The 26270-nt window shown below is 31.7% G+C and overlaps 1 protein-coding gene across 2 annotated transcripts in view; it reads left to right on the top strand.

Annotated features, from left to right (window-relative positions):
* Positions 1–26270, top strand: part of LOC137933222 (integrin alpha-PS1-like) — a 109285-nt gene that overhangs the window by 81546 nt on the left and 1469 nt on the right. The window contains exons 2-16 of one of the 2 annotated variants that reach the window (XM_068777077.1): positions 12475–12599; positions 13146–13169; positions 14835–14952; positions 15912–16025; positions 16120–16331; positions 16853–17078; positions 17614–18010; positions 19348–19728; positions 20126–20321; positions 20996–21147; positions 22285–22535; positions 23457–23559; positions 24287–24422; positions 24657–24946; positions 25853–26077. In XM_068777077.1, the coding sequence (XP_068633178.1) occupies positions 12475–12599; positions 13146–13169; positions 14835–14952; positions 15912–16025; positions 16120–16331; positions 16853–17078; positions 17614–18010; positions 19348–19728; positions 20126–20321; positions 20996–21147; positions 22285–22535; positions 23457–23559; positions 24287–24422; positions 24657–24946; positions 25853–26077 (2950 nt within the window). The remainder of the gene's footprint in view (positions 1–12474; positions 12600–13145; positions 13170–14834; positions 14953–15911; positions 16026–16119; positions 16332–16852; positions 17079–17613; positions 18011–19347; positions 19729–20125; positions 20322–20995; positions 21148–22284; positions 22536–23456; positions 23560–24286; positions 24423–24656; positions 24947–25852; positions 26078–26270) is intronic. The other variant, XM_068777078.1, reaches the window with a different exon arrangement.

Raw genomic sequence — 26270 nt, forward strand, 5'->3', positions numbered from 1 at the left:
CACCGCTAATGAGCGATCGCGTCGTTTGATACGCAGGGCTGCCAGTTTTTTACTGATTAACTTGTAATCCTTTGTACTTTCTTCATATTTTGTACGATATTTGATTGCACTTGGTTCTTAAAAAAAATTCTGGTCTTATTTCTTTGGCTTATTATCTTGCTCTTTATTTTTAAGTAGCGATTATAATTAAGAAATACAACGATAATCGATAGATGAATACCAAACTAATGAATTGATGATATTTTATCGACCTCGAAAACGAGATCAAAATACAACAGGAATCAGAGTTAATTATAGTTTCTGTAATATTTAAACCATAATATTTATTTAAAATTTAGTTTGTGAAATCTATTAGAAATTAAGAGGTATAAATAATTATTATAACTAACAATTCACGTTAAAATATTTCTTTTGTTATTGTTACAAATTTTATAATCTTTATTAACAGAGGTGCAAGCATCTTTTTATCATTTTTATTATTTATTTTTGTACGTAATGAAGGACGTAATAAGTCTTAATTTGTAAGTTTTAACAGCGATGAAATAAAATTTTTTGAGTTTAACAAATGAAATATGCCGGTATAAATAATATAATTCTTATTGTATTAATATAGAAAGCCTTCGATAAGTACGCAATACTGATTTTATGAAAAAGGTCAGTGACTCCTTTGTTGTTTTTATAGATTTTACTTCATTAACTGTTTCAATATTTGCTGGCTTAATCCCTTCATTCTTTTATTTTTACTTCTTTTATACTACGCTTTAATGTATAATATCATAATTGTGTATTATTATAGTTTATTAATGATACATATTTCATAGTCATGTATTATTAATGTTACATATTTTTTCTTCTCTCTATATTTTTTTCTTTGGTAATACATACTTTTCACCTAGCTTCATTACATTATCTCTGCACCAAATCATTACCTCTTATCAAAAAGTTGACGCGTATAATATGCTTTTGGCATTTAGTTTGTCATCATATTTTTATATTAAGTGTTAAAGTAAATAAAGGAAAGTTGAGAAATTGTAATATATGGATCAGTCTTTTCTATTAAATTTTTTGTCTGCTAACTATTAAAAGAAAAAAACATCTTGTTTATTGCGAATAAGCGTCATTACTATGTTCTAGACTTGCAAAAGTCAACAATTATTGAGTTTACAAACTTAAATTGGCTATTGCTTCCAAAACATTCATTATAGGTGTGCGGTTTCGTCATTTATTCCGGGCCATGTAACTACACACCCACTCCATCACTCCGACACCGGTAATAAATTCTAAATGTCACAGAAAATGATGCGTTTTGAATTCATTACCTTTAAGCTTTTCCGATGCAACATTGAATTATCAACACTTATTGTTTTGTATTACGATGTATTTTCGGTTGGAATATAAACTGGATTCCCATTATCTTGATGTACTTAAAACAAAACCTCTGGTGACAGGAGAATTTGCCCGGGGTCACCGTTTCTTTATGTAATTGTGTATAGTAATTGTGGCACTGTTTAGTAAAACATTCTATCTCCTCTCTCTATTTAATGATTTTGACATAATTTTTCTTGAGAGAAATGCGTTCTCGTACCCGTCCTTGCGGGGGGAGGACGAGTTACGACGGATTTGCACCAACTAAAACACTGATGATTTTCCTCCATTTCTGCTATATTTCAGGACTCCGGGAACACTTTTCAGCAGCACCCACGTAGCCTTCAACCAAGGGAGAAAATTTCGCTTTTCCTTCCAAATGAAAAACTTGCCGGGACCTTTTGTAGCTTACTGCTCGGCATCTTTACGAAACGCGGGCAAAAGAATTCCTAGAGTCAGTACTCATAAGCATAGATTCTTTTCAGCCACCTGCGGCAGATTTCATCTTAGGCTTCTTCGCCAGCCATGCTCGTAATTCGGTGGTAGAATATTGTTGTCCCCCTGAATCCCATCGTCGCCGCATCCGAGGTTATTCCACTTAGATGCGAAGGATAGGAAGGGCGTAGTGCACTCTCGCTGGAAGCAGAGGTAGGGAAGGTCGACTCGACTCTGCAGCCTTCCTACTCACCTCTGAAATGGGTACATCTATCACTCTTAGAGCAGCCTCAGGCCAGCCCTAGTCAACAAGCTGCTCTAGTAGCTACCTGTTAAATATGACATTTTGAGTTCCATAACTTGGTTAAGAACTGCCATAGTTTTTAATTATTTTTTATGCGTTTTTATTTTTTGTGTTATGCCGGGTACTGGTGAATAATTTTTATTTGATTCTTTTTTATTATTTTAAGTCTCTTTCAATCTAATTTTCAGTTATTATATTATAACGATTCTGAATTGGTATATCATTGTATTTGTTAATTTAAAAGTTTAATTGACTTCATATTTTATTTTCTTTTAATCAGATTTAAGTTATTATTATTATTATGTATAAATTAATGTAACGCTATACATACTCTTAGTACTTGTCTTGGTCTCGTGTTTTATATTTGACAGTCTATAATATATTTGCGAACTGTGGATCTTAATGAAATAATATTTACTGATAGCATAAATTTTCTTTGTATTATCATACTTAAAGATAAATAGATAGACATTTTAAGGGCAAGGAAAAATTTTACGGATTCAAGATCGATTCAATAATTTATTTATGAAAACTTAAACCATATTTTCATTGAACATGATATTTGCATGGAGAAGAAAGCTTATTTCCATACAATTTGCGCCACACACGATGCGGTGTCGTCTTTCTGGGAAAAGCTCGTATGAAATTGCAATTCCAATTCCGACATGCTCGTTCCACTGTCCAGCAACAATATAAACTGATTTACTGCAGCACTTTTATTATTAAATTAACGAGTGGAAGAAAAATATTGCTATCAAATTATTTTTATTCGTTTCTTACCAAAAGAGACGATAACAAAAATGTTTATAATCATTTTGAAAGTACAAAACTCTTTAATTTTCAATTAGCCAACGTACTTTGTTTTCGGACGGAGCTGTTTTTTGAATAGTTTCCTCGTCAGTCTTAATTTTATTGGCAATAAAAAGCTTAAAATTTGTTTAACTTTAATTATTTTTGTGCACAAAATAGACTATAAAAGTTGCCAAAAACGTCTCACACGAACAGGAAACACGTAATATGTAGTAATTGTAATTTATTAGCAAATTTCATTTGGTAATTTTAATTCTGGTGAAATATCAAAAGTAGTTTGACGATTAATTTATGAATATTAAGTTGAATCCAAAATTGAATTTTAATATTTAGCAGAGCGCGTCATATGGCTGAAACCATGATAATAAATAAATATATACAAAAATATACAAAATGGAAAAGTAATTAATTTACTAAAGCTTTACGTTTGTATTAAAGTTCTGTTTTATATTATACGCCTTTAGCTGTTATCGACGCATTCAAAGACTTGGTAATATCCGTAAGTGGTTTTTTATTTTTTTTGTTCTTCAAGGATGCTTTTATGGGCATTTACAATAAAATTTGAACAATGGCCGGTAACTGTTCGCGGTGGACCACCGGGCAAGAAAGAACCTTCTTTCCACTCGTAATTTCTTATGTCGTAACATTTGTATTTACGGCGACGACATAAATTGGGGGAGGTTTTATGTTAGTTAAACTTAAATGTTAATATTAGAATTTAACTTGTTATGTCAACAACAAGTAAGAATTATTGATAAAAATTTTCATTGTTCAGGCTGTTTATTAAAATTAACAAAAAAGACAGCAAAAACAAATAGATGCATAAATATTAACCATCACAATTTATTTAATTTTTGAAAGGATATTATTAAAATTGTCTCCGTATATCGCATTAACCACATTCCTCGATGGCAACTTGCTTTCTTAAAATATTGTTTGTTATTTTTCATTAATTGAAATGACGATATTTTATATGTACTTATAATCTGAGACCAGTAAAACTAATGGAGCCGCAGTTTGACTCACTCCGGTGCTCTCGGATCGTGAAACTAACATTCTGTTGTCTCCTTCCCTTGGGTCGTCACTGCGCGGAACGTCCTCTTTATCTACCCAAAAAGTCTGTCCTTTGGAGCATCTAAAATCTTAACAGCATCGGACCGAGTTGCACCGTAAACGTATCGTAAATTGTTGATAAACCATTTAAGTCGGTATAGTTCATTATACCTATCACCGCACGCCGCTTCCTATTATACTGTAAACACACGTACACTGTATATGCGTAGGAATCCCATTCATTGCTATCTTGATCTCGGTGTAGCCCGCACGTTCGGCTGACGCTTTGATCTTTTAAATTCACTTTACGCAATAATGAGTTCAATAGACTACTGATTATGACAAACTAAACGACTTTATCAACGATTTGCTTCTTCTTTACGGCTAATACATAGATTTAATAAATTAGCTTATTACAAATTAAACAATCTTGCTTAATTTTGGAATGCCTTATTATTAACTATGTATTTATCCTTTAAATTAGACACGTTATATACTCTCGAATTTAATTGGTTTTGGAAATCCTGGATACTTGATTTTTGTAGCTGTGTTCCTGCAATATCCTTTCTTGTGTCCTGGACAAGGATAAATATTTGTGGATTAAATTTTTAGTTTTGGTTCTCTAGGACACAATTTAATTTTGGAATTTTTTTTAAACATAATTTAATGACTTCAATTAAAAATAATTCGTTTACTAAGCTTTGAATGTAAATGCTATAGATGCAGAAATCACTTAATATTTATTTATTAACAGTTTTTATAATACCTACTGTTAAATTAAATAATAGAACGGAACATGAAAATGATGAACATAGGAGGCCATTTACAAGTTAAAAACTAAGGTATCGATATTATTAGTATACAATTTTGCAATCTACGTATCTTCCCGACGCAAAATGAGTGACAGTGCTGCTTGGTTGCGGAAAATCAGTCTGCAGTAATAAATCTATGTATTATTTTAAAAAGGAACTTAGGTTGATTTGCCAATAATCAGAAATAAAAAAAAAACATACATCAAACCAGTAAAACAGAATTTACAATTATTAAAATAATTTTATACATATATATTCTTATAATTTGTTCTTTTATCCAGAAACATAAAACAATTGAAAATGAAAGCAATATCTTGTAAGTTATTATTATTATATAAGTTATTTGAAATTATTTAATTTAAAAGGAAGTAAAAGTTTTATAGATGTGTGCTTATAAATATTATAGCGTGATGTTGAGCTGTGTGAATACGTACCTGAAAAAGAGTGATAGGAAAGAAAAAGGGAATTTGTTAGTCTCCGTTAAACATAAAATAAATCAGCGGGCTTCGGATTCTGCCAAAGGTTAGCACTTACAAAACGGATAAAACTTGGGGTAACGTTGGATGAAATGCATTTTTATTGTAAATGTTATCTAAATGGTTGTGCAATGTAGTCACGGTATCGCCCGGTGTATGGAGAGTGATAAATTTATGGGAATTTATTAGTTTAGGAGGCGCGTCCAAGGATGGGACGCGGCGGGATGGGTGCGCCGACTGCCGATAGATGTTTGCATTTCGCCGCTTACCTAATGGAGGGATCCAGTTTCATTTCGCAAAGAAATTACGTAAAATTGTCTTTCATATAGTTAAAATGAACTAACCCATTTACTTTACATATCAGGTATATCTTTATTACCGGGAGAAATAAACAGTAGGCTAGGTAAAAACTTAAATATTTATATGCAAATTAACATATAAAAATATTAGTTCTCATGTGGTAACATTACTATTATTATTATCTTGTCTTTTTTGTTTTGTTATTGTATCCAGCTACTTGCACTGCTATCTTTAAATATATTACAAATGAATTAAATATTTAATAAACTTTAAACGAGTTTCATGATCTATTCCTTCATGTTTAGCTATGTAATGTCCGTAAAGAAGCGCGTAGGCGCACACCAAGTAACCCCAATGAGGGCAAGATCGATACGTACGATGTGGGCGTTACACCGTTGCACTTTAACGAACCCTTTGTATCGTAAATTGGTCATGAGGGCCTGACCGATTGCCTTTTGCATTTATAAAAATTAAGTCCACACCCACGCGACAGTTCACTTTGATTAAGATATTTCAACTATCGATTGTTTAATAGTTTCAAACGGTGTTTATTGTAATTTACTGTATTTACTCAGAAAACATTATTAACAATATTAATATTTATCTGTCTTCCCTTTATGAGTTTTAAAAACTTTTACTTTTAACCACTTTTACTTATGAAACAGCAGACGACATGCGTCATTTAGATATAAGCTAGCATAATTATAGCCAGGGCGGTGTACGCCTACAATAGGCAAACATTTAGTTTTATACTTTGTTAAATGAAACTGATGTAAACTTGTAATATGTATTGGCGTAAGAAATAAATAAAAAATAAACAAAGGAGTGAATGTCATCATTTATTAGTTATTTTAATTCCTTAAAAGGTAGTAAATAAATAAGTATTATCTTTTAGGAAAAATCTTTCTTCATTTTATTTAACTCTTTGAATCAATCATCACTTACGTATGGAGGGGAGCCCAATTTGACAACCTTAAAATGACTAAAACAGTGACAACCCTTAACCTAAAATAATCTACGGGTACTCGAAGTGTCGTGATTTAAAGAACCCGTAACAAGCTCGGTTTGTTATTTTGTGACCATTTTCACAGATGTTCTTTACGGAACAGTTATGAGATTTTACACCCAACCTTTATTATCATTTAGAATTTACGTATTCGATTTGGGTGGGGCAAGCGGTACACAACGATGTCTGTTTTGCAATTAAACAACATTGCAGAAGCGTTTTAATACTTCTGATGGCAAGGCTATTTTACTTTACAATATACATAATGAAACGTGCGATCTCTTGATAAGATAAAGAAAGCAGACCGTTTTGTCCCGCAGGCAATATATTTTAAAATAATACATAGCACTGTTTTCAGCTATACCTGTATCAGCATCTTTCATCATTTTACCCACAGAACGTCCACTGATGGTAGACCGGTGTCCATCAGTGGACGTTCTGGATTCCTTAGACCCCATAGATTTCAAATAGCACTGGTTGGTAGCGGTGCAATTAGCGTCACCACCGTGTTGCACTTTGTGAGTGGACGTCCTGCGTTGTGTTTGCCGGTTCATGGTCACCACTTCAGAATCTTAAAGCTTCAGCGCCCTACCCACTGTCCCTTGCTAGCCCACCTAGTCTGTCGGTTACTTTATTTGATCGCCTCATTTCTAACTCGATCTCGTAAAGAAGTGCCGGGCATATTTCCATAGCCCGTTGAACGATTTTGAGCTTGCTAATACAGTCCGAAGCTTATAATTGTCTGGTATAATAAATAAGAAAAAGAATTTGAACTGAAATTACAAGAACAGGCATTAATTCTAGCTAATATTACCAAATTAATATTTTTTATACTTATTTTTTTATTTCCTTGTTATTTTATAAACCTGGCTTGAACCGCGTGTATATTTCGGTAGATTCCGGTCGGACTATGGTATTGCAGTATAACAATAGTGTACTCAAGTTTTAGAAGTAAAGCCCCTGTCCGAGGCAAGACAAAATAAAAATACAAAAAATTATCATACATACGAAGTACCTACGTTCTTTTAAGTACGAACTGCTTCCTACGATACTCTTTACGTAACATTAAGATAAGACAATGTCGCAACACCAAGCAAAACAATAAGTTCTTAATTATATCTCCCTTCATGCTTTCTTTATTGTTATTGTAAAGGTTCGGCGACCTTTACGTGTGGGCGCAGTTGGTTACCGAAAGAGCCGTCTACATTTCAAAAAACAAAACTTGTTATAAGATAATCATGAAGAAAATACTTGTATATCTGTATTACAGTTCTATAAATTCCATCAAATTCATAAAAAGAAAAAAAATTGTTTTAAGCACATTCTCTCACCCCTTTGAGTGTTTTTTATGTTCTCTAGTATACAAATTTCTTTTAAAATCATTTACGAATCGAATAATTTATTTCATTTACATGAAAAAAATAATCCCTATTTCTCTTTATAATACATAATCGACCATAACATGAGAATAATTTTAACGATTTCATTAATCTTATTTTCTTCTACTCAGTCATTGCTTTATTTGTGAAGATCGTGTCCGTCGTGAACTAGGAATCGGTGACAAACTCTTTCGGCACCATATTTTTTATAAGTTACTTAATACTTGGCAGAAGGGTTTCTTTCACGATTTATTACAATGTCAACAAATAAATCGTGAAGGCACTCGCTGAGTATTTGTTATAACAGCCTAATTATTTTGTGAAATTTTCAATTGTATTTTTGGTTTTTGTTTTCCTAATCAATAACCAAATATGTTACGAAATATTAAAGACATAATTTTGAAAGCTAAATAAATCAAATAAGATAATCAAACCGGAATGAAACATATCTCCCCTCAGTTGACAACAATTATACTATTAATGAACATGTTGTATTTTGGATAAGACTTTTAAATTGCCTAGTATCCACCGTACAAGTATCCACAAGTATCCACCGATTGGCTTGATGGCAATATCATAAATGACACGAGTCTGATAATTTATTTTCGTTATAATAAATAAATTGGTTTGCCGTTAACTACAATAAAGAGAACAAAGCCGTCCGATTGAATATAAATATTGCATGCATTGGTAAAACATTTTCTGTAAATCGAATGATATCTTCCAGCACCTTCAAAAACTTTCTAAATAATAAATAGTCTTTTATTGTTAGACTATAACGTAGTATAATTTAAATTTTGTTCTTTAATAACATATTTTATACTACTCTAATAACATCAAGAATCTCTTAATCGGTGAAGATTAAATGTTTAGTCACTAATTGAAATTCTTCACGTAATTCTAGTTCATTCGCTACGGACTAAACATAAAACACTTTATGAATAGCTTAACATTAGGTAACCACTGTGCTTATTTTATATCTAAACGTGTAAATAGATATATTTTGTCGTTCTTAACCTAGCTGTTGAATCATTAATGTAAGGAATTATAGAAACGAATTCAGCTTTGCTTTGTAGACAACTTTGCTATGTTTGAAAACAACGCATGATTATAATAATTATTAATAAGACATTTAAATTCATTATATTATTATTGCAGTCTCGCAGACTATAAGTTAAATAAATATATCGTACGACATTATAATAAATCCTTCCAACACTCTGGAATGTTTTATTAACATGATGTTTATTTTAGAGCACGGAAATAACAAAATATGGAAATAAAATGAGACAGAAGAAACTTGTATAAATAAAAGCTTCTTAAGATGATACAATTATGTGATTTTTTTTTGTAATAAATCCTTAACGTTGATTTATATCAGTAAATGTATATTACTATTGTTAATTAACGCCAAAAATAAATTTAGTCGATTTCGCCGAGTCAGTTGCGTCGAATTCGTTTACGGGTAAATACCTCGGATTAACTTTTATAACGATGTCGAGTTTGATTATATTTGCTGATATTAAACGTAAATCTTATCTAACTGCTGCTAACGTTTAACACACGTTTCCAAGAAACGATTAATTGCATCATTTTGATCTAAGTCGTTAAACGACCCCCATGCAATTAAGCTCGCTCTGTTTTTGGTGGAAATACCCACACGATCACAAAGCTATTTTGTCCTGCATATTAACATAAAACATGTTTTAATTTCATTAACTTCATTACTGTTTTACCTTGTTATCAACTAATTAAATTAATGGAGCGAAAAGCTTTTGGCGGTTTATTGGTTCTGAATTTATTAAAAATGCGAAAGCGTACATTCTTTATGTGAAATTATTTACTATAAAATTATAATCTTGAGGAAATTTATTATATTAGTGTTTTAATATATTTATTAACAGTATAAATAAAAAAATCATGTATTATTTATTCGTCTTTTTGGGTATATTATAAGTTTAATATTCTAAACTATCTCGGGAAATACATATCTACCTGCCACTTTGGCCGCAGAACGGCGACTACTGGATATAGGCCTATATATTTTCAATAAAAACGATTAGAAGCGGCCTGCATTTAGATTAACACGCTGGATGTCGTCCGCTTATGTCCTGAGATAAAATCATGGTCTTTACTCATTGGGACCTCGGTGATGTTCAGTTATGCGCACTATACGGTCTGTCAACTGCTACTTCAACATGTGAATCCGCTGATCTATGTCGATTTCTTGCTTTTGTCTACGCATCTCATTATTTCATTTCTCTTCTTATATACATAAAATCAGATAGGAAAACAAAGTGATTTTTTTTCTGAAGTTACATATACAATTAAGAGTATTAATTTTTTTTATAAATTAAGCGCAAAGCTTTATGTTGGTCGTGATGTAGATACTTTCTCATTTCACTCACAAAACTACCATGACTAGTTGGTTGGACAAATTCATTTAATAAATATCATGGCAACAAGCGGGCCAGTTCTTCCACAATGAGCTGTAATGAGGCGGATATCGTTATGGCGGGCGCTTCATTATATCGTAATGCCAGACTATAATGATAATGTAGGGGTACATCAAACTAATCTACTTCGCTTATTCAAGCAATTTTCGTTGAGAACGAGATTAAGTAGATCACGTAATGACATTTTTTGTTCTGAGTGAAGCTAAATATTACATTATTCTAACATAATGATTATGCTATAACGATTTATTTTAATAATAGTGTCCTATATACAGTAGATTAATTAATGTGGCAATGGTACCCCAATTGCAGAGGACATTTGCGATCGTAGGTCATGGAAACTATTCCTGGGATACATTTCTTTATAATTCACATTTTGTGCATTAATTGTATAGGATTGCTACTGCCCAAAATCAAAGTTTCCAGAGGATGGACAACAGCGTTCTCTGCGTATCATAATACGAAATAATACGATACTTCGATAGCCGACCCTCCTGTCAAGCGTTGTGACTATATTATATCTCCGATAGATATCTTTGAGGGAAGTTTATGCTTTGCAATAAGCTTCTATGTCTTAAAACGAGAAATTATATACATGTAAATAACACGTTACATGAATTAATAAGCAAGCAGCAAAAAGAGAAATGATGGATTTGCAATTTATTGTAAGTGCTTAGCAAGAAAAGTAATTAAGTTAAACAAATTTGATTTAAGTTCAGTTAATTGATGTAAGTTCTGAGACGTAAAATATACATAAATTATGGTTATATATAATATATATAATAAGAGAATATATAATAAGAATATAGTATATATATTAAGAGCTGGCTTTTATAACCTAGTTCTACAAGTAATTACAGTTAAATAATTTGTTTACGAATAGAAATAAATGAATGTAATAATGTCTCTGAATGTCTACATCCGGGGAAGATGATATAAAAATTATGTAAAAAACACAACGATCTTCATCTTCCTTGTCTATACATATAAACATTATTCTGAAGTTATTGAGTCGTAAGAATTATAATTAACATGTTTACATTAATTACCACTATCGCTGCTTTTACAAATACAATTTCATTATCAATAAAGAGACAATTGGTGGTAATATCTACTAAAGCACATTTAAAAAGCTTGTTCAACAATTTAAATTTTTCCGAGTTTGCCTTTCTCAAGTTTTTTGATTGTGGTACAAACGATATACAATATTACATAGAAGCAGGCTCGGGGCGGAATATTCGTTAGCGCCTAGGTAATCTCTGCTAAGCGAATAGACACAAAGTACACCAGGCCATGTTGTTTTCTCATTAATTCGGTAAGGAGCGTGAATTAGCTGGGCATATCGCGCCCCATCTCAGTTTAACGTGGATTAGTCATACTTTAGAACGAAATGATGTTTCCTTAAAGACGCCCACATCTTAAACGAACGGAAACGCCGACTCATACACATTACTCCTGAGATTTACTGTAAGCGTCATCGTGTGTTAATATAGAGTTTAATTTTATAAACGTTTAATACATTAATATGTTCAATATGTTAATATGCACATCGTTCATGCAACTGACGGCTGTTGAGGCCTAAAGTTTCTTGAGTAGCGAACACAAGGCAGTAGACATGGCGTCGGTAGCCCACCATCAATAGGTAGACCGACAACGTCACAGGAAATTCTTCAATGCGGGTAGCAAAGGGCCGGTCATTGTGTCGACTTTTGGGGGTGTCTATCAGATGATATGTTGACGATGTTGATTTTAATGTAATAATGTTAAGACTCCATCCAGTTACGAAATAGTTTAATAGGCAATTTATACACTTTTACAATAATCCCAAATAATTTTCAGAAGGTTGTGCTTAGGGTACGAACACCAAATTTTCGGAATGTTGTATTAGTCAACAGGCTATTTCAATGTTTATTAAAGAAAGGAAATTTATAATTAAAAAAAACCATACGTATTCCTCTCACTCTCATTTGTTCTTCTCAAATCTGAAGCATTATTAATAAATTAAATTTTTCACATGTTGATTAAAGAGTTTTTGAATTTGAATTCAAATATGATTCACACCAGACTTAAATTTTCAGGTTATTAGTTGGTGCGCCTTTGGGTCAGAACCTTCAACCAAATACAACGAGGTCAGGGGCATTGTGGAAGTGTCGCCTGTCCCCTGCTGTTAGAGACTGCGAGCAAATCATCACAGATGGAAAGAGTGAGTAATATATTGTTAGAGGAGTTTTAAGGTCAGTGATTATAAGACATGAGTCGGCGTCAATAAATCGCTGAAAATATTTTGTGAAAAGTACGTCATCATATATCATTTTGAAAAGCCCCATTTCAATTCATGTCATTAACATTTGATCTTAGCTGATAACGACAACTATATTATCAAAAATTATAATAAATGTAAATATTTAAATTACATTTATGAATTGTTCTATCAGTTTATTAGAATTGTATTTAGAATCTCACGTCTGTAACTTACATGTTAAGTTTAAGTTAGTTTTAGATGAATTAGGATGTAGCCTTCACAACATTATATATTATATGAATAGAAGTGTTAGACTTGAATCACATGTGTGTACACATAGACTAAATCACGATGTTACTAAACATATGTAGCCACAAATTAGATAGCTTATATACACGATTGTAGGTTAGAAACCTAAAACGTAATGTATTAAAATTTGATTTATTATAGTAGTTTGTTATAAGTTTTAATTAAAATGTTGTCTTTTGTCGGTGGTGCCCCAAACAGCGAAGTACGGCAAGATAGACAAGAGTAAGTGAGCTGTGGTCTCAATCCCTTTTGTATTTAATCATTTTGCTCCTCGACTAATAACGACTAATCGCTGTTTTTATTTTTTTATTTTACTAATAGCCCAACTATGACTGCCCAGTTCCAGTTGAACTCTCATTACGTAATATTCAACGCATGCAAATATATCACTAACTATTTTTACACGTATAGAAACATCACATCATCAACACTAGCATTCATGATTCATTTCCCTAAAATGAAGTCAGTCCCAAGCACTGCAATTCGTATATTAATTTAATAGTAATAATTATTTAAATTACACTGGTAGTTTACTAGAAATGAATCTTGAATACAGCTGTATGAACCAACACTAACCGCTTGCAAAAACACCCTCACAGGCTTAAGCTAAGCAAAAATGTTGTTTAAATAATAAACATATTAAGAATTTATGCATTTTAGATTTGAATAAAAAAATAAATTTGCTTAAAAAGTGTCTTTAAACATTGGCATGTTTTGCCGAAATCCCCGTTTCAGTTAGTGCTTTTCAAGACAGGCGCCATTAGTAAATTATATTAAATAGTACATAGCATAGGATCAGTTCGTTAAATAGCTTATATAAAATTACTTTAGAAAATTTTAACACAAGTCGAAATTATACGTGGTGACTGGATTTTTTAACGAATAACAGTTTAACAAGCAAGCAAAATTAAATTATTAAAACTAAAAATTTTACACTTATGAACAGTTGAGACAAGACCAACATATATCTGGTGTCGTGTCTCTAATCTCGTCTAACAATTAGTGAATCGGAAACTAAAGAGTAACGCTGGGCCGATTAACATGATCAGTAACAATTAGCCATACTTACCGTAAATTGAAAATAATCATTTGGTGTTTATTTGGTGAATTAACGGTTCGGCCATTGATTAATTTGTATCAGTATCAATTCGAAATTAACATCTGTAGTATACTTCGATAACGATTAACCTGAGACCACACTTGAGTAATTACACTTTGTTTTCTTAATCATCGTTTTCAGGATGCGGATAAATGTCACCACTTTATTTTTTTAGTCACCCACTGTAAAAACAAAACGCTCATACGTAAATGTGTTCTGCATGTATACTATATAAGAGACAGTAGTTAAGTTACATTCGCACGGTGTTTGCGTATATGAAACTGGAGTTTTTGATCACTTTGCAAGAATTTATTACTTTCGCTATGCCAACGAATCATATATATCTTGCATCATCCACGCCTTTTGCAGTGCTTTGCATTTGCCGAGGTACCACCAAATACGTTTGTATGGGAATGAATTTATTGAAAAATATGGGTACAATCGGTATTCATATCATATCGTTATTTGCTTGGTAATTAAAACTAGACTCCAACGCGACTACTTAGAGTCTTTGCTATACTCGTTCTTAAAAAATGTATCAAATAATTGGGTTAAATTTTATTTATGTAATTATAACTTATTTGTGTCTAATTTGGAGCTCAAAAAGCTTTTAAATAATTATGTCAATAAAAAACAAAATTTTTTATGTTAAATTAAACGGTTTTATATTTTAATTCAATATTTATGCTTAAATACGTTGATGACTTAACAAAACATGAGACGCTTGTATGAATGATGCTATGTCTGGTTTTGTGTAACCATAAACTAATTAACTTTATGATATTTAGCTTTGGATTCGTACACACTCACTGCCCCGTATGAGGATGAAATTAAAGACGGACAGTGGCTTGGGGTCTCCGTCCGGAGCCAGGGTCCTGGCAGAAAAGCTGTAGTATGCGCCCACAGGTAATTTATGACAGATCGTTTATATTGCTATCTTTAGAATTATCTTTCTGTTGAGAATTTTTTTGAGAAATTTACAAACTGCATTAAATATATACTATGATTTGATTTCGACGTATTAAATGTTTACAATGTCACTATATTAAATACACGACACGAATATTTTTCTGAATATCTATTAAAACTTTATTAAATATATCCATCTTCGATAATGTGGAAAAGCCCATGTCATTGATTTACTGGTCGTTCTGGTATCTTGCCAGAGGCAGACAAGCTAGTTACCACGAGTTCGTCTTTATGTGACCAAAAAACTTTCGTTTGCGGCCAGGCAACTAGTAAAGAGATTGGATTAATACGTCGAACTACATATGTACGAGTACACAATATCCTTGTGTCTATACTTTTTTTTTAATTTAACGTACACAACAATGTTTCTCAGGGTAAGAAACTGAAAATTTGTCTTGATCTGTGCACAATTCTGTGTTTGGATAAGGTAAACTTTTTCATAGTTCTATATTAATATTATTATATCATGGACAGTGTGATTAAAATTAAAAATTTACCGATACAAATCAAACGGCCTAAAATTTGCGCACACTCACTCATAATATATGAGAGTAATGATATAAAATAGTGTTTGTTTATAAAATGATATCTAATATTAAGTGTGTAAAAATACTAAAACTAAAATATCACAATATCACTAATTACATTGCATATAATAAGTAAATCTATTGTACGCGAAAGAATTATAAAAAGAATGCCGAGTTATTACAAATATTGTATCGGATCGTAATCCAATTAATATAAATATCTTTTGACCCACTTAGATAGCACAAGGAGAACTGTCTATATTTTAATATATTTATAAGGTTTCAGAATGTATGGAGCAGGTTAAGCTCGGAAAAAATTTGTTGCTAAGAAAATTGTTTTTGGAATTGTATTGTTTTTTTCATTTCTAGGTATATCCGCAAGTCCGGCGAATCCCAGTTTGGGCAAGGACTCTGCTACACCTTGAGCAACGATCTTCAACTTCTCGATTCGTGGGAGCCATGTCGAGGGAGATCTGTAATCAAGTAAGTTTTTGGTGCTTGTTGTTTATTTCATCTAATATATTAATTTTTGTCATTTAACAAACATAAAATTAATTGTAATTTAATTGTTTTTAAGAGAACACGAAGAGTTCGGCTTTTGCCAGGTGGGAACGAGTAGCTCCCTTTTAGACGACGACACTCTTCTCATAGGAAGTCCAGGCCCCTACACCTGGAGAGGAACAATCTTCACCCACGACACTAACGATGATCTGCTAGAGAGAGATATGTCTTTCTACATGGCACCGGTTGAAGACGGCTTGAGCCCAGTAGAAAAATACAGTTACCTCGGTAAGGTGTAACAACATCAAACTTTGTTCCGCATTATGCTGTTTTTGAACGCGAAACGTTTGAAAAACCTATGTGTTAAACTCAGTCGTAGAATAACTAACTCTAAACATAGAAATCATAGTCCGTCCACATTATAATGCAGTTATAATCATTGTAAATGGAACAACTTTTTACGCCCTTTTTACTTAAATGTAAATATTAATAAAAAAAACTTTGATGTAATCTAATTACGATTTTGAATATATATTTTCGTTTTGAATTCTATTATTGTATTTATACAAAATTAAAAAAAAATAGTTAATTTTAAAAAGTTAAAGAAATACTGCCATCTCTTATTCATCTCGGTTCATGTCATTGTGTGAACATGACCCATAACCGACGTAGTGTAGTCTAGATAATATTGTTTTATCTGTTTGTCGTCAACGTTTCCTTTTACTCTACCACCATCTCTCCGCGCTTTCTTTTATCAATCTACAGTGCTTTGGGTAGCAGTATATTAATTTTTTTACGCCTTATTACAGGTATGTCAGTAACAGGCGCAGGTTTCTTCAACTCGGTGCCTTCATACGCCGCGGGTGCACCACGGTCTCGCGGCACCGGCCAAGTGGTAATCTTCAGCAAACGGGTGATAAAAGACTGGGGCAGAACAGACATCGACATACTCGAACACAGTTTAACATTAAACGGAGAACAGTTCGGTTCCAGTTTTGGTTATGAAGTCGCCTCAGCGGATGTTAATGGAGACGGGTCAGTTTTTATACTGTCGTTTTTAGCTGCATTTTAATATCGTTCGGCTACAAATAGACTACTAAATTATAACAGATGTTAATCTATTTTTTCCGGTGGTAATGTTTAGCAAACTTTGCTAAATAATTACACCGAAAGTATATTTTTAGAATTTCAATTATAATTGAAAATAACACAAGCGTATACGAACAACACCAAGATGTAATTGCTTATAAATTTCCTCAAGATAATATTGAATCATTTCTGATATTGTTTCATACAGTGTGATATTTTTTAATAATATATCAGTGTATACATTCTTTCATACTAACATTTATAGCAGACTGATATTTTGCCACCATAAAACGCATTCTTATTTTTTTATCACAAGTCTATTTTAGAATATAACGTTCCGACGAATTTTGTATTGTACATTTCACAAACAAGGGTTGATTTATTACGTAAACTCAGAAGGGAACGCAGACAAGCGATATTCCATCAGGGTTAAAACATCTTGCAAAAAGTAAGACTGATGTTTAATGTTTTTATATTGCAGTCTACCAGATCTACTAGTGGGTGCCCCATTTTACTTCTCAAGAGACGCAGGTGGAGCTGTGTATTTATACTTAAACGTCAAAAACAGTCTACGTACGGACTACGACGTGAAGTTAACTGGAAAGTCTGAATCACAATTCGGTATTGCTATAGCTAATACTGGTGATTTGAATAAAGATGGCTGCGAAGATGTTGCGATAGGCAGCCCGTACGAAGGCAATGGCGTTGTCTACATACATTTAGGCGATAGAAAAAAAGGCTTACAGGCGAAGCCCGATCAAGTGATAAGAGCAGAGTCGCTTCCGAGAGTTATGAAGACCTTCGGATATTCTCTCTCTGGTGGTATGGACTTGGATTCGAACGGATATCCTGATTTACTCGTCGGCGCTTACGAAAATGTAAGACACTATTACATTATATACTATACTGTTGTATTAATGAATAATATTTTTAGTCGTTATTTTTGAGATAATTTAAAAAATTAGAATGAAATTACTAGCAGTAATTTTTAAAAAGAAATATCTTTTTGACAATTATGAGCATGCACAATTTTATTCGTCGATTATAAGATATAATAAAGAATATGTGCGAAATATGTATAACACATGTATACATGTATGGTTAATTTATATATTTACTACAGCACCTATTTATGTGTGTATACGTGATTACCTTAAAAGTATAATACTATTCACTATATACACGTAGTATATGTTCATATAACTAATTAACTCTAATGTAACATTTAAACATCTGTCTTCCTCTGTACCATCTTGAGTTGACTGTTAGAGAATGTTTTAAAGCATTAAGTCTACCATTACACAAATTGTAGAAGCAGTAAATAAATAAATAATCGTGTGTTCGATTTTGTATAGCGTTATTTTATCCTACATTGCTCGAACAACTTATTGATTACGATAGACAAAAAAATGTCATCAAGGTAAGCATCAATGTGACCCCTGTCAGACGCCAAACAGTTAAACAACGTATACTTTTGAGGGGGCCGTAGCTGGTGCAATTATTGGCCTAATGAGGCATATTGTTTCACGACCTAAGGTCACGAGTGATGTGATATTATGTAGGATTATGTAATACTAAATTTTGCATTCAAAATTTTTCGATGCCAGCATTATTATGAAAATAAAATAAAAAAAATTGACAAGACATAAGAATTAGAGACAAATAGTGAGCTACAATGCCAGCTATTTATTGTAAATATAGGGCAAGTACACATTGTTCATATAGATGAATAGAATAAGAGCATAATTTAAGATAAGCATAAAATACGAATGAATATTATAGTTGAGGAAGTGAGTAGAAAAATAGTATGTATAATTTGATTAACATTTAGCAATAATCAATGCAGGAGTATAATAAGGAAGTAATAATTACGTGTCGGTCATAATGACAAATATTAAAAAAGGATTAGCAGTAAGATAAAAAAATGTAAAAAGTAGATAATAGATGTAAACAAATAAAAGATCTCTGTCAATTGGCGGCAGGGAATTACAAGTGGCTTTAAAAATATTATGAAGGACCATATTACTCTCTATTGAAAAGTCGAGAGTCTTTTCGGGAGGACGACACGCGGTAAGCCGTGCATAACGGAAGGTAGCTCAAACTCTGTGCGTCGTTTTCTTTGGGGCCTATTAAATGGAACTATGTTGATTATTTAAAAAAATATGTTATTGTAATGAGGGCCGCTATTTATATTTGAATTTAAATTTTCTTTCAGAGCAGCGTCGCATTACTTCGAACAAGACCAATTATTGATATTAAAACGTCAATAAAACCATCGAATACAATAATAAACGTTGACCCATCGAAACAAGGATGCGTAAAAGATCCAACATCCAACTACACCTGCTTCCACTTCGAAGCGTGTTGTATTATAAAATCTTTAGTAAAATCCACTCAAACGAATAGGCACGAATTGAGTTACGTCATCGAAGCAGAGACTTTCCCCGGCGGGAGGAAATATTCTCGTGTGCTGTTGGATTCCGAGAAAACTAATATTGTAAATAAGACATTGCGGCTAGACAAAGATGTCGAAGTTTGTAGGCAGCACATTGTGTACTTAAAGAATAATACGAGAGACATTCAAACACCTATTAAGGTAAGTAAACATTGTATCGTCGTGTTAATGCTAAAATTATAAAATCTTAAAGTTTTAATATAAATATTGATTAAAGGTTAAGAATAAGGTAAAGATAAATAATTCGTACAGCGATGTAAATGTATTTTTATTTGTAAGATATAATTCAAACTGCAAATCGCACATTTATCTTAGCATTATCTTTAAAACATTTTTTATATTTTAAAGATAATAATGTAATGTGTTATTAAAAATTTGTTATATTTACCTACAAACAAAAATTTGATTGTATACAGGTTTTAGATTCATCAAATGATTTCTGAAACAATCGTTTCTTTGAAAACCTTTTTGAAAAATGGTTACTCAAAAGTTTTAAATCTAATAACTCAAAATAAAATAACAAAATTATATTTTTCAGTTTATGGTAACCTACAAATTAGTTAACGTGGAACCAGAGTATTCGACAGTAAAACCTTTACCGAACATCGACGAATACCCGGTGCTGAACGCGACTGCCGTTACGGCATTCAGTGCCAATTTCCTCAACGATTGCGGTACTGATGGAATTTGCGTCAGCGACTTACAAGTTGAACCTGTTCTTTTGCTGCCAAAAAGTAAGTTCCAAATGCTACCGAAACCGCTGTACCGTGTGTGAGGAACGCGCGCAGTAAAAAGGGGAAAGGTATCAAGTTTCCTCAGTACGGTGTTAACGCTCGCGGCAACGCGCTTTTTTAGAAAAGCTTATTTTCTTCTAAAAGTTTTTGAATTTGTTATTTTAATATATAGTATCTGTAACATTGAGGAGCTATTCTATTATTGCATTAACATCACTCATATAGAAATACTATTGTTTATATACTTTTGTTTATTGGAAGAGAGTTAATTACTTTGAATGTCAATTAATTACATTAAAATGTAATAAAAATGAGGTGAAATTTATTCTAAGAAAACATAAAAATTTGTATATAATTATTTTTAAAATAAATCGAAATACTTTTAGACGTAGTATTTAAAACCATACAACAATAATATAAACAATAAATAACAATAATATGAGTATTTATGAAAAAGGAAGTTAAATTGATAACGTTTAAATTTTTGAAACAGGAAACAATCCATTCAATCCTATAAAAATTATAATATTTTCTGATCCGAACCTATAATATAACTAATGAATCCTAAAATTTAGAGTTATTAGTTCCTTATGATATGCGAAATTGTTTATAACTAAATAACAATATTAGGAAAAGTCCGATATTTAAGTTAACTATATTGTATTTTATTAAAGCGGAAGACGGCAAGTCGTACACTCTGACTCTGGGCCAAGAGGAGGAAATAAAGTTGTCAATATCTGTTGACAATCTAGGAGAGTCAGCATACGAAGGGCAACTGTTTGTGCAACATCACATGAACTTACATTACATTGCAGCTAATATCAGCGTGAGTGTGTTTTATTTTATCTGTTATTTTTATTTACATATTTATTTTCATCTTTTCGTTTTTCGGTATATTGAAGATGTTAATTGCTTATACGTTTTATTTTACTTTTTGCTAGTATAAAAAAACGTAAACCTTATGAAATTTTATGCACTTAAAAACCTTTTTAATTTTTATATCACAATAAAAAATACTCTTTAATAAAAAATTCTTAAGCCTCATTTTAAATAATTTCTAAGTATGGTTCAATTGACCAAATCATTTTAATAGAAAAGTGCTTCGCTATAATTAATGAAGTACATTTCTTTTAAATCTTTTCTATTTATACCTATGTAATTATACTTCATAGGCACTCTACGAGTGTGTTGCAGAGATAATTAGAAAGTGTGAGTTTGTGTTAAAAAATAATAATACAAAACATCTAGATACTATAACACATTATAAATACTATATGTATAATATAAATTGTACTTATAATGTAAACAAATAGATAAGAGAATATAATTGAGATACACATAAAACATTAATTATATACTATGTGTTCTTTACTCGGTGATTTTACTCCAGTTCCTTTAAAAACATGAATTATCAATATATAAAAGGGAGATCAACTGTCATAATAGTCCGCGACATTTTTCAAAATTTGTGTTTCTTCGCGACTCGCAATCATAAACGTATATAAAATTAGACAAATTGTAATATTGAAAAAAAAAATGAATTTTAAATATTAACAAATAAATTGATTTTACTTCTGTAGGTAAATATTTAAGATTCACTTAATCGGTGACAGCATTAATTCTTTTAGATATAAGCTAGTTAATGCTGATCCATGTTAAAAAAAATGAAAAGGGGACTCTAATACGTGCTTTAAAAAGCCGCATGTGGCTCGCGATTCGCAAGTTGGCCTCCCTTGATATAAAGTATGTTTGTTACAGTGTTAACTGTATTCCATAAAACAATACTACACGTAGAGTCGCATATAAGTATCTTAAACATTTAATGCATCCGTAATATTTTGGTACTTTTGTATTCTTTATTTATTGTAGTTTTATTCATTTGTATTAGTATAATTTAAAATTTCTTTGTGATGTAATATCGTATAGTATATCAAATAATGAATTAAAAATCTTTAAATTTCAGGACAAACACATGATATGCTCAAGTGTAAATAAGACAATTGTGTCGTGTTTACTTGAGAATCCATTCAAGAAGCAGCTAGACAGCGCCATTCCCATCGTGATGAGATTCGACGCGAGAGCCCTAGAGGACAATGAGGCTTCGGTTACGTTCACAGTGTGGGCTAATTCAACTTCCAAGGAACGGTATCCAGGAAAGAAGCCAGCTAAAGTGGAAGCTTTGATTATAAAGAATGCTGAACTTATGATCAAGGGGTAAGTGTGGCTTTTTTCTTGTCACTATCTAATTAGTCAATATGGTGAAAGTTATTACAAATTAACTTAATGTTTTATAAACATTGAAATCTTAATCATCATCACTTCACCGTAATACGTCGTGCTGGGTAACAGCTTTCTCCTTAGATTATCAAGGGGATCCTTTGGATGCGGCTAGCATCCAGTTTCTTCCGATGGTCCTAACAAAGTGGTCTATCCACCTCATGTCCACGCTGCTACAATATTAAATCATAATCTTTTTTAACTGTATTTCCTGTGTTCAAGAATTGAATGCAAAGATAATTTATTCATTTTAAAATTTTATTACTTATTAAGTCTTCTATTAACGATTTAGTTATAAAATTATAATATTTCAATCTAATTGTGTTATAAAAATGTTAAAATAGGATCAAAAACATAAAACTTAAATTTCATAGTAACTATACTACGAATATAGTTATTTACGTCGGACCGTCCTAAGACGGAAACATGCTTTAAATATTCCAGATGACTCGACGACAACAAGACAAGCAAAATATAAAATTGTTCGCAGCCACTCAATGTATCCGATGGCCGTGAAGGACCCCGGGAAGAGCCTTGCTACCAAAACCTTGGTTTAGGCTTGTTTTACTTGGCCCTGTCATCTTCAAACCCGAGAAATCTGTAAATGGCATTAGAGCAATAATAACTTCATAATGTTCATTCTACTGAATAATGAATCTACTATATTTCATTTATAAAAAAAAAAACAAATATTTTTATCGTTAGTTTACATCTTAACGTGATATTAAATATCTTGTATCATTAACCGCAATATATATATTTATATATATATATATATATATATAAGAAATGTATAGGTAAAAACAAATAATCGTTATGGGGCAAAGTAATAATCAATCAAATTATTATTGATTGCAGCGCTGCAAGGCCAGAACAGGTGTTCTACGGCGGCGAAGTGAAGGGAGAATCTGCCATGACTTACTTCGACGATATCGGCACACGTGTCGTGCACACGTATCAGGTATACGTTAATGACACCTCGTTGTATCATATAAAAATTAATATCGTTATAAATACCGATACGACATTTATTTCATCTTAATTATACATTGAACCGAATATAATGATAAGTCGGAAAATCAAACTTTTCAGAAGAAACGAAAAACGAAATTTAGGTTATATAAAGCAGTGAAAATATTTATAAGAATATAATTGTATTTATCCTTATCATGCTAAATAAGAGTAGTTTATACTTATATCGTATAACCTTTTTACACTTGTTTGTACTTTACTTTGTTTATTTAGAGACAAAAAGACAAATTTATCTAACTAAATTTTTAGCCAGAAAATTATGTAAAAAATTGACAAAGTGTATTAGAACTCGTAAATTTCAAATACCCATAAACTCGATAAAAATAATAACGGAGATTGTCATTTTATTCGGTGGGGGCAGCGAAAACTATTTGAGATTTTAAATCAATGTTTTATAAACTTAATCAAAAAAAAATCTTCTCATATATTCGTTACTTGGATTACAATTTTTACTGTTAGAACTATAGCCTATATGCGATGAAAGAAGGCAGTATAATTCTTTATGGGAATCTTAATACATTTTCTGTAGGCGATCAACAATTTACGTAATATATCACACAAAATGTGCCATATTAGGAATCGAACCGCTTACGTATCCTATTAGTTAAAGTATTAACCAGAGTATATATTTATATTTTATATTTTCTTTATTACAGATATTTAACGAAGGTCCACTTCGGGTTTCGTCGTTACAAGTTGTAATTACGTGGCCCCATCAAGTAGCTTCAGAGAGTCAGCAGGGCAAGTGGTTGTTATATCCCGAAGATCTACCCACCGTTGATGGAGAAGCTGGTAATCTAATTTATTAAGAATTGATTTAAAAAAAAAATTATAAACGGCGTTACTTCTGTTTGGCAATTGAATTAAAGAATACTTGCGGTTAATTTTACCGACTAACGACCAGAATGGCGGTAATTCGTGTATATTGTAATATAAAATTTAATTAATAAATTAAAAATTGTGATGTAATTCTGTGTCAATTTTTTAAAGTAATACACAAGTGATTTAATTATACTTGGTTTTCAGATCAAAACAACGGAGAATGTTTCTTATCCGATGGAAAGATAAATCCATTAAATCTTACGATACGACCTGGTATAATGGAACCATTATTAGAGAATTTGGAAATGGATCCTTTTCTTACTACAGGAAAACTTAGCGTTAGTTCAAACGAAAAAACATTTAATAGAACGAAAAAGATTGTTGAATACTCTACGGCAGTAGAGAACAAAGTGAGAAGAAAGAGAGATAATGATGTGGTCAAGGCGGAAGCGTATACGGATAAGGACGGACAAAGAAAGCATGTTGTTAATATGGCAAGTGTTTTAAATATTTAATATTTAAGATATCTAAGTATTACATACATTTTTATCGGTTACTATCGAGATTCGAAATTGTGTGACGAATTATTATTGGTTTTTAATTGATTTTCATTTATTTTTTATTATATCGTATTACTTTTATTTGGGACGATATATGGTGTAATAAAATGCGTGTAATAAAGCTTGTGATAAGTTTTCTAGAGTGAACTTCATTCGTAAAGCCATTTCGCACTCAAAAACATACTATTATAACAGCATAATTTATTAAATATTTATATTTTTAAATTTATTCGGTCTAATATGTAATTTGATATTTTATATTCAGTAATCTACACACTATAAATGAAATATTTAACACGATTAAGAAAGCTGCAATTTTTGTATAATTATTATTATTACTATATTTTATATATATTACTGTTATTTTCTTTGACAAAAATAAATTAGGTTTATACTTGTTCTTTCAAAACATAAAACTGTATAATAACATAAAACTTTAAGGAAAATGTTTTAAAAGTGAAATCAAAAGTGGGTAGTACTTAAAGGTGGTCCCAATCAATAATTGTCAATGGGTTCCGATATATATATATAAAGTGGTACAGCGTCAATACAAATTTTAAATATTTTTGTTACCAACTATAGAGTCGTAACGAACACGTTCATAATATAAGTATGCTATTTAATATTCTAGAAAATCGAGAATCAAGTCGAAGCATGTTCCTTCGGAATAGTGTTAAACAAGCTTTAACTACAAAAATATTACTAATATATTAACATACTTTTACATGATCGGATTAATTATTAATATACTTTTACATGATCGGTTGTTTTTGTCGGGCTTAAAAGAATTTCGTAATTACTTTGTAGAGTAAAAACATATAATTTTTTTTTTATTTTCAGAGCTGTCAAAAGAAAACAGCGAAATGCATCCAATTTCACTGCATTATATACGGGCTGCGTCGTATGCAAGCGAGCACCATAACGATCCGTGCGCGTCTATGGAACGCCACGCTGGTGGAGGACTATCCTCGAGTCAGCCACGTCAACATTGCTTCGACGGCCGCCATTCGCATTCCCGACAACTACAATATACATCAAAACAAACACCACGATGATATTGCTACGGTAATTATCTTTTTGATTATACAGATACACACACACACTGATGGTTTAGATGTAACAACTTTATACAGCACATTTGTCAGGAAAAGCTTTAAAGCTTTCATATCTATTTCCTATCATCCTGTTTACAGTGATCATTCTACAGCAATACGACAGAATTATAAATTCTGGCAGGAAAAAATCTGTAGGGACAGAT

This window comes from Battus philenor, unplaced genomic scaffold (genome assembly GCF_028537555.1).
Source record: "Battus philenor isolate CCGP_79_NKW_IND1 unplaced genomic scaffold, ilBatPhil1.0.hap1 SCAF_13, whole genome shotgun sequence".
Classification (NCBI taxonomy): Eukaryota; Metazoa; Arthropoda; class Insecta; order Lepidoptera; family Papilionidae; genus Battus; species Battus philenor.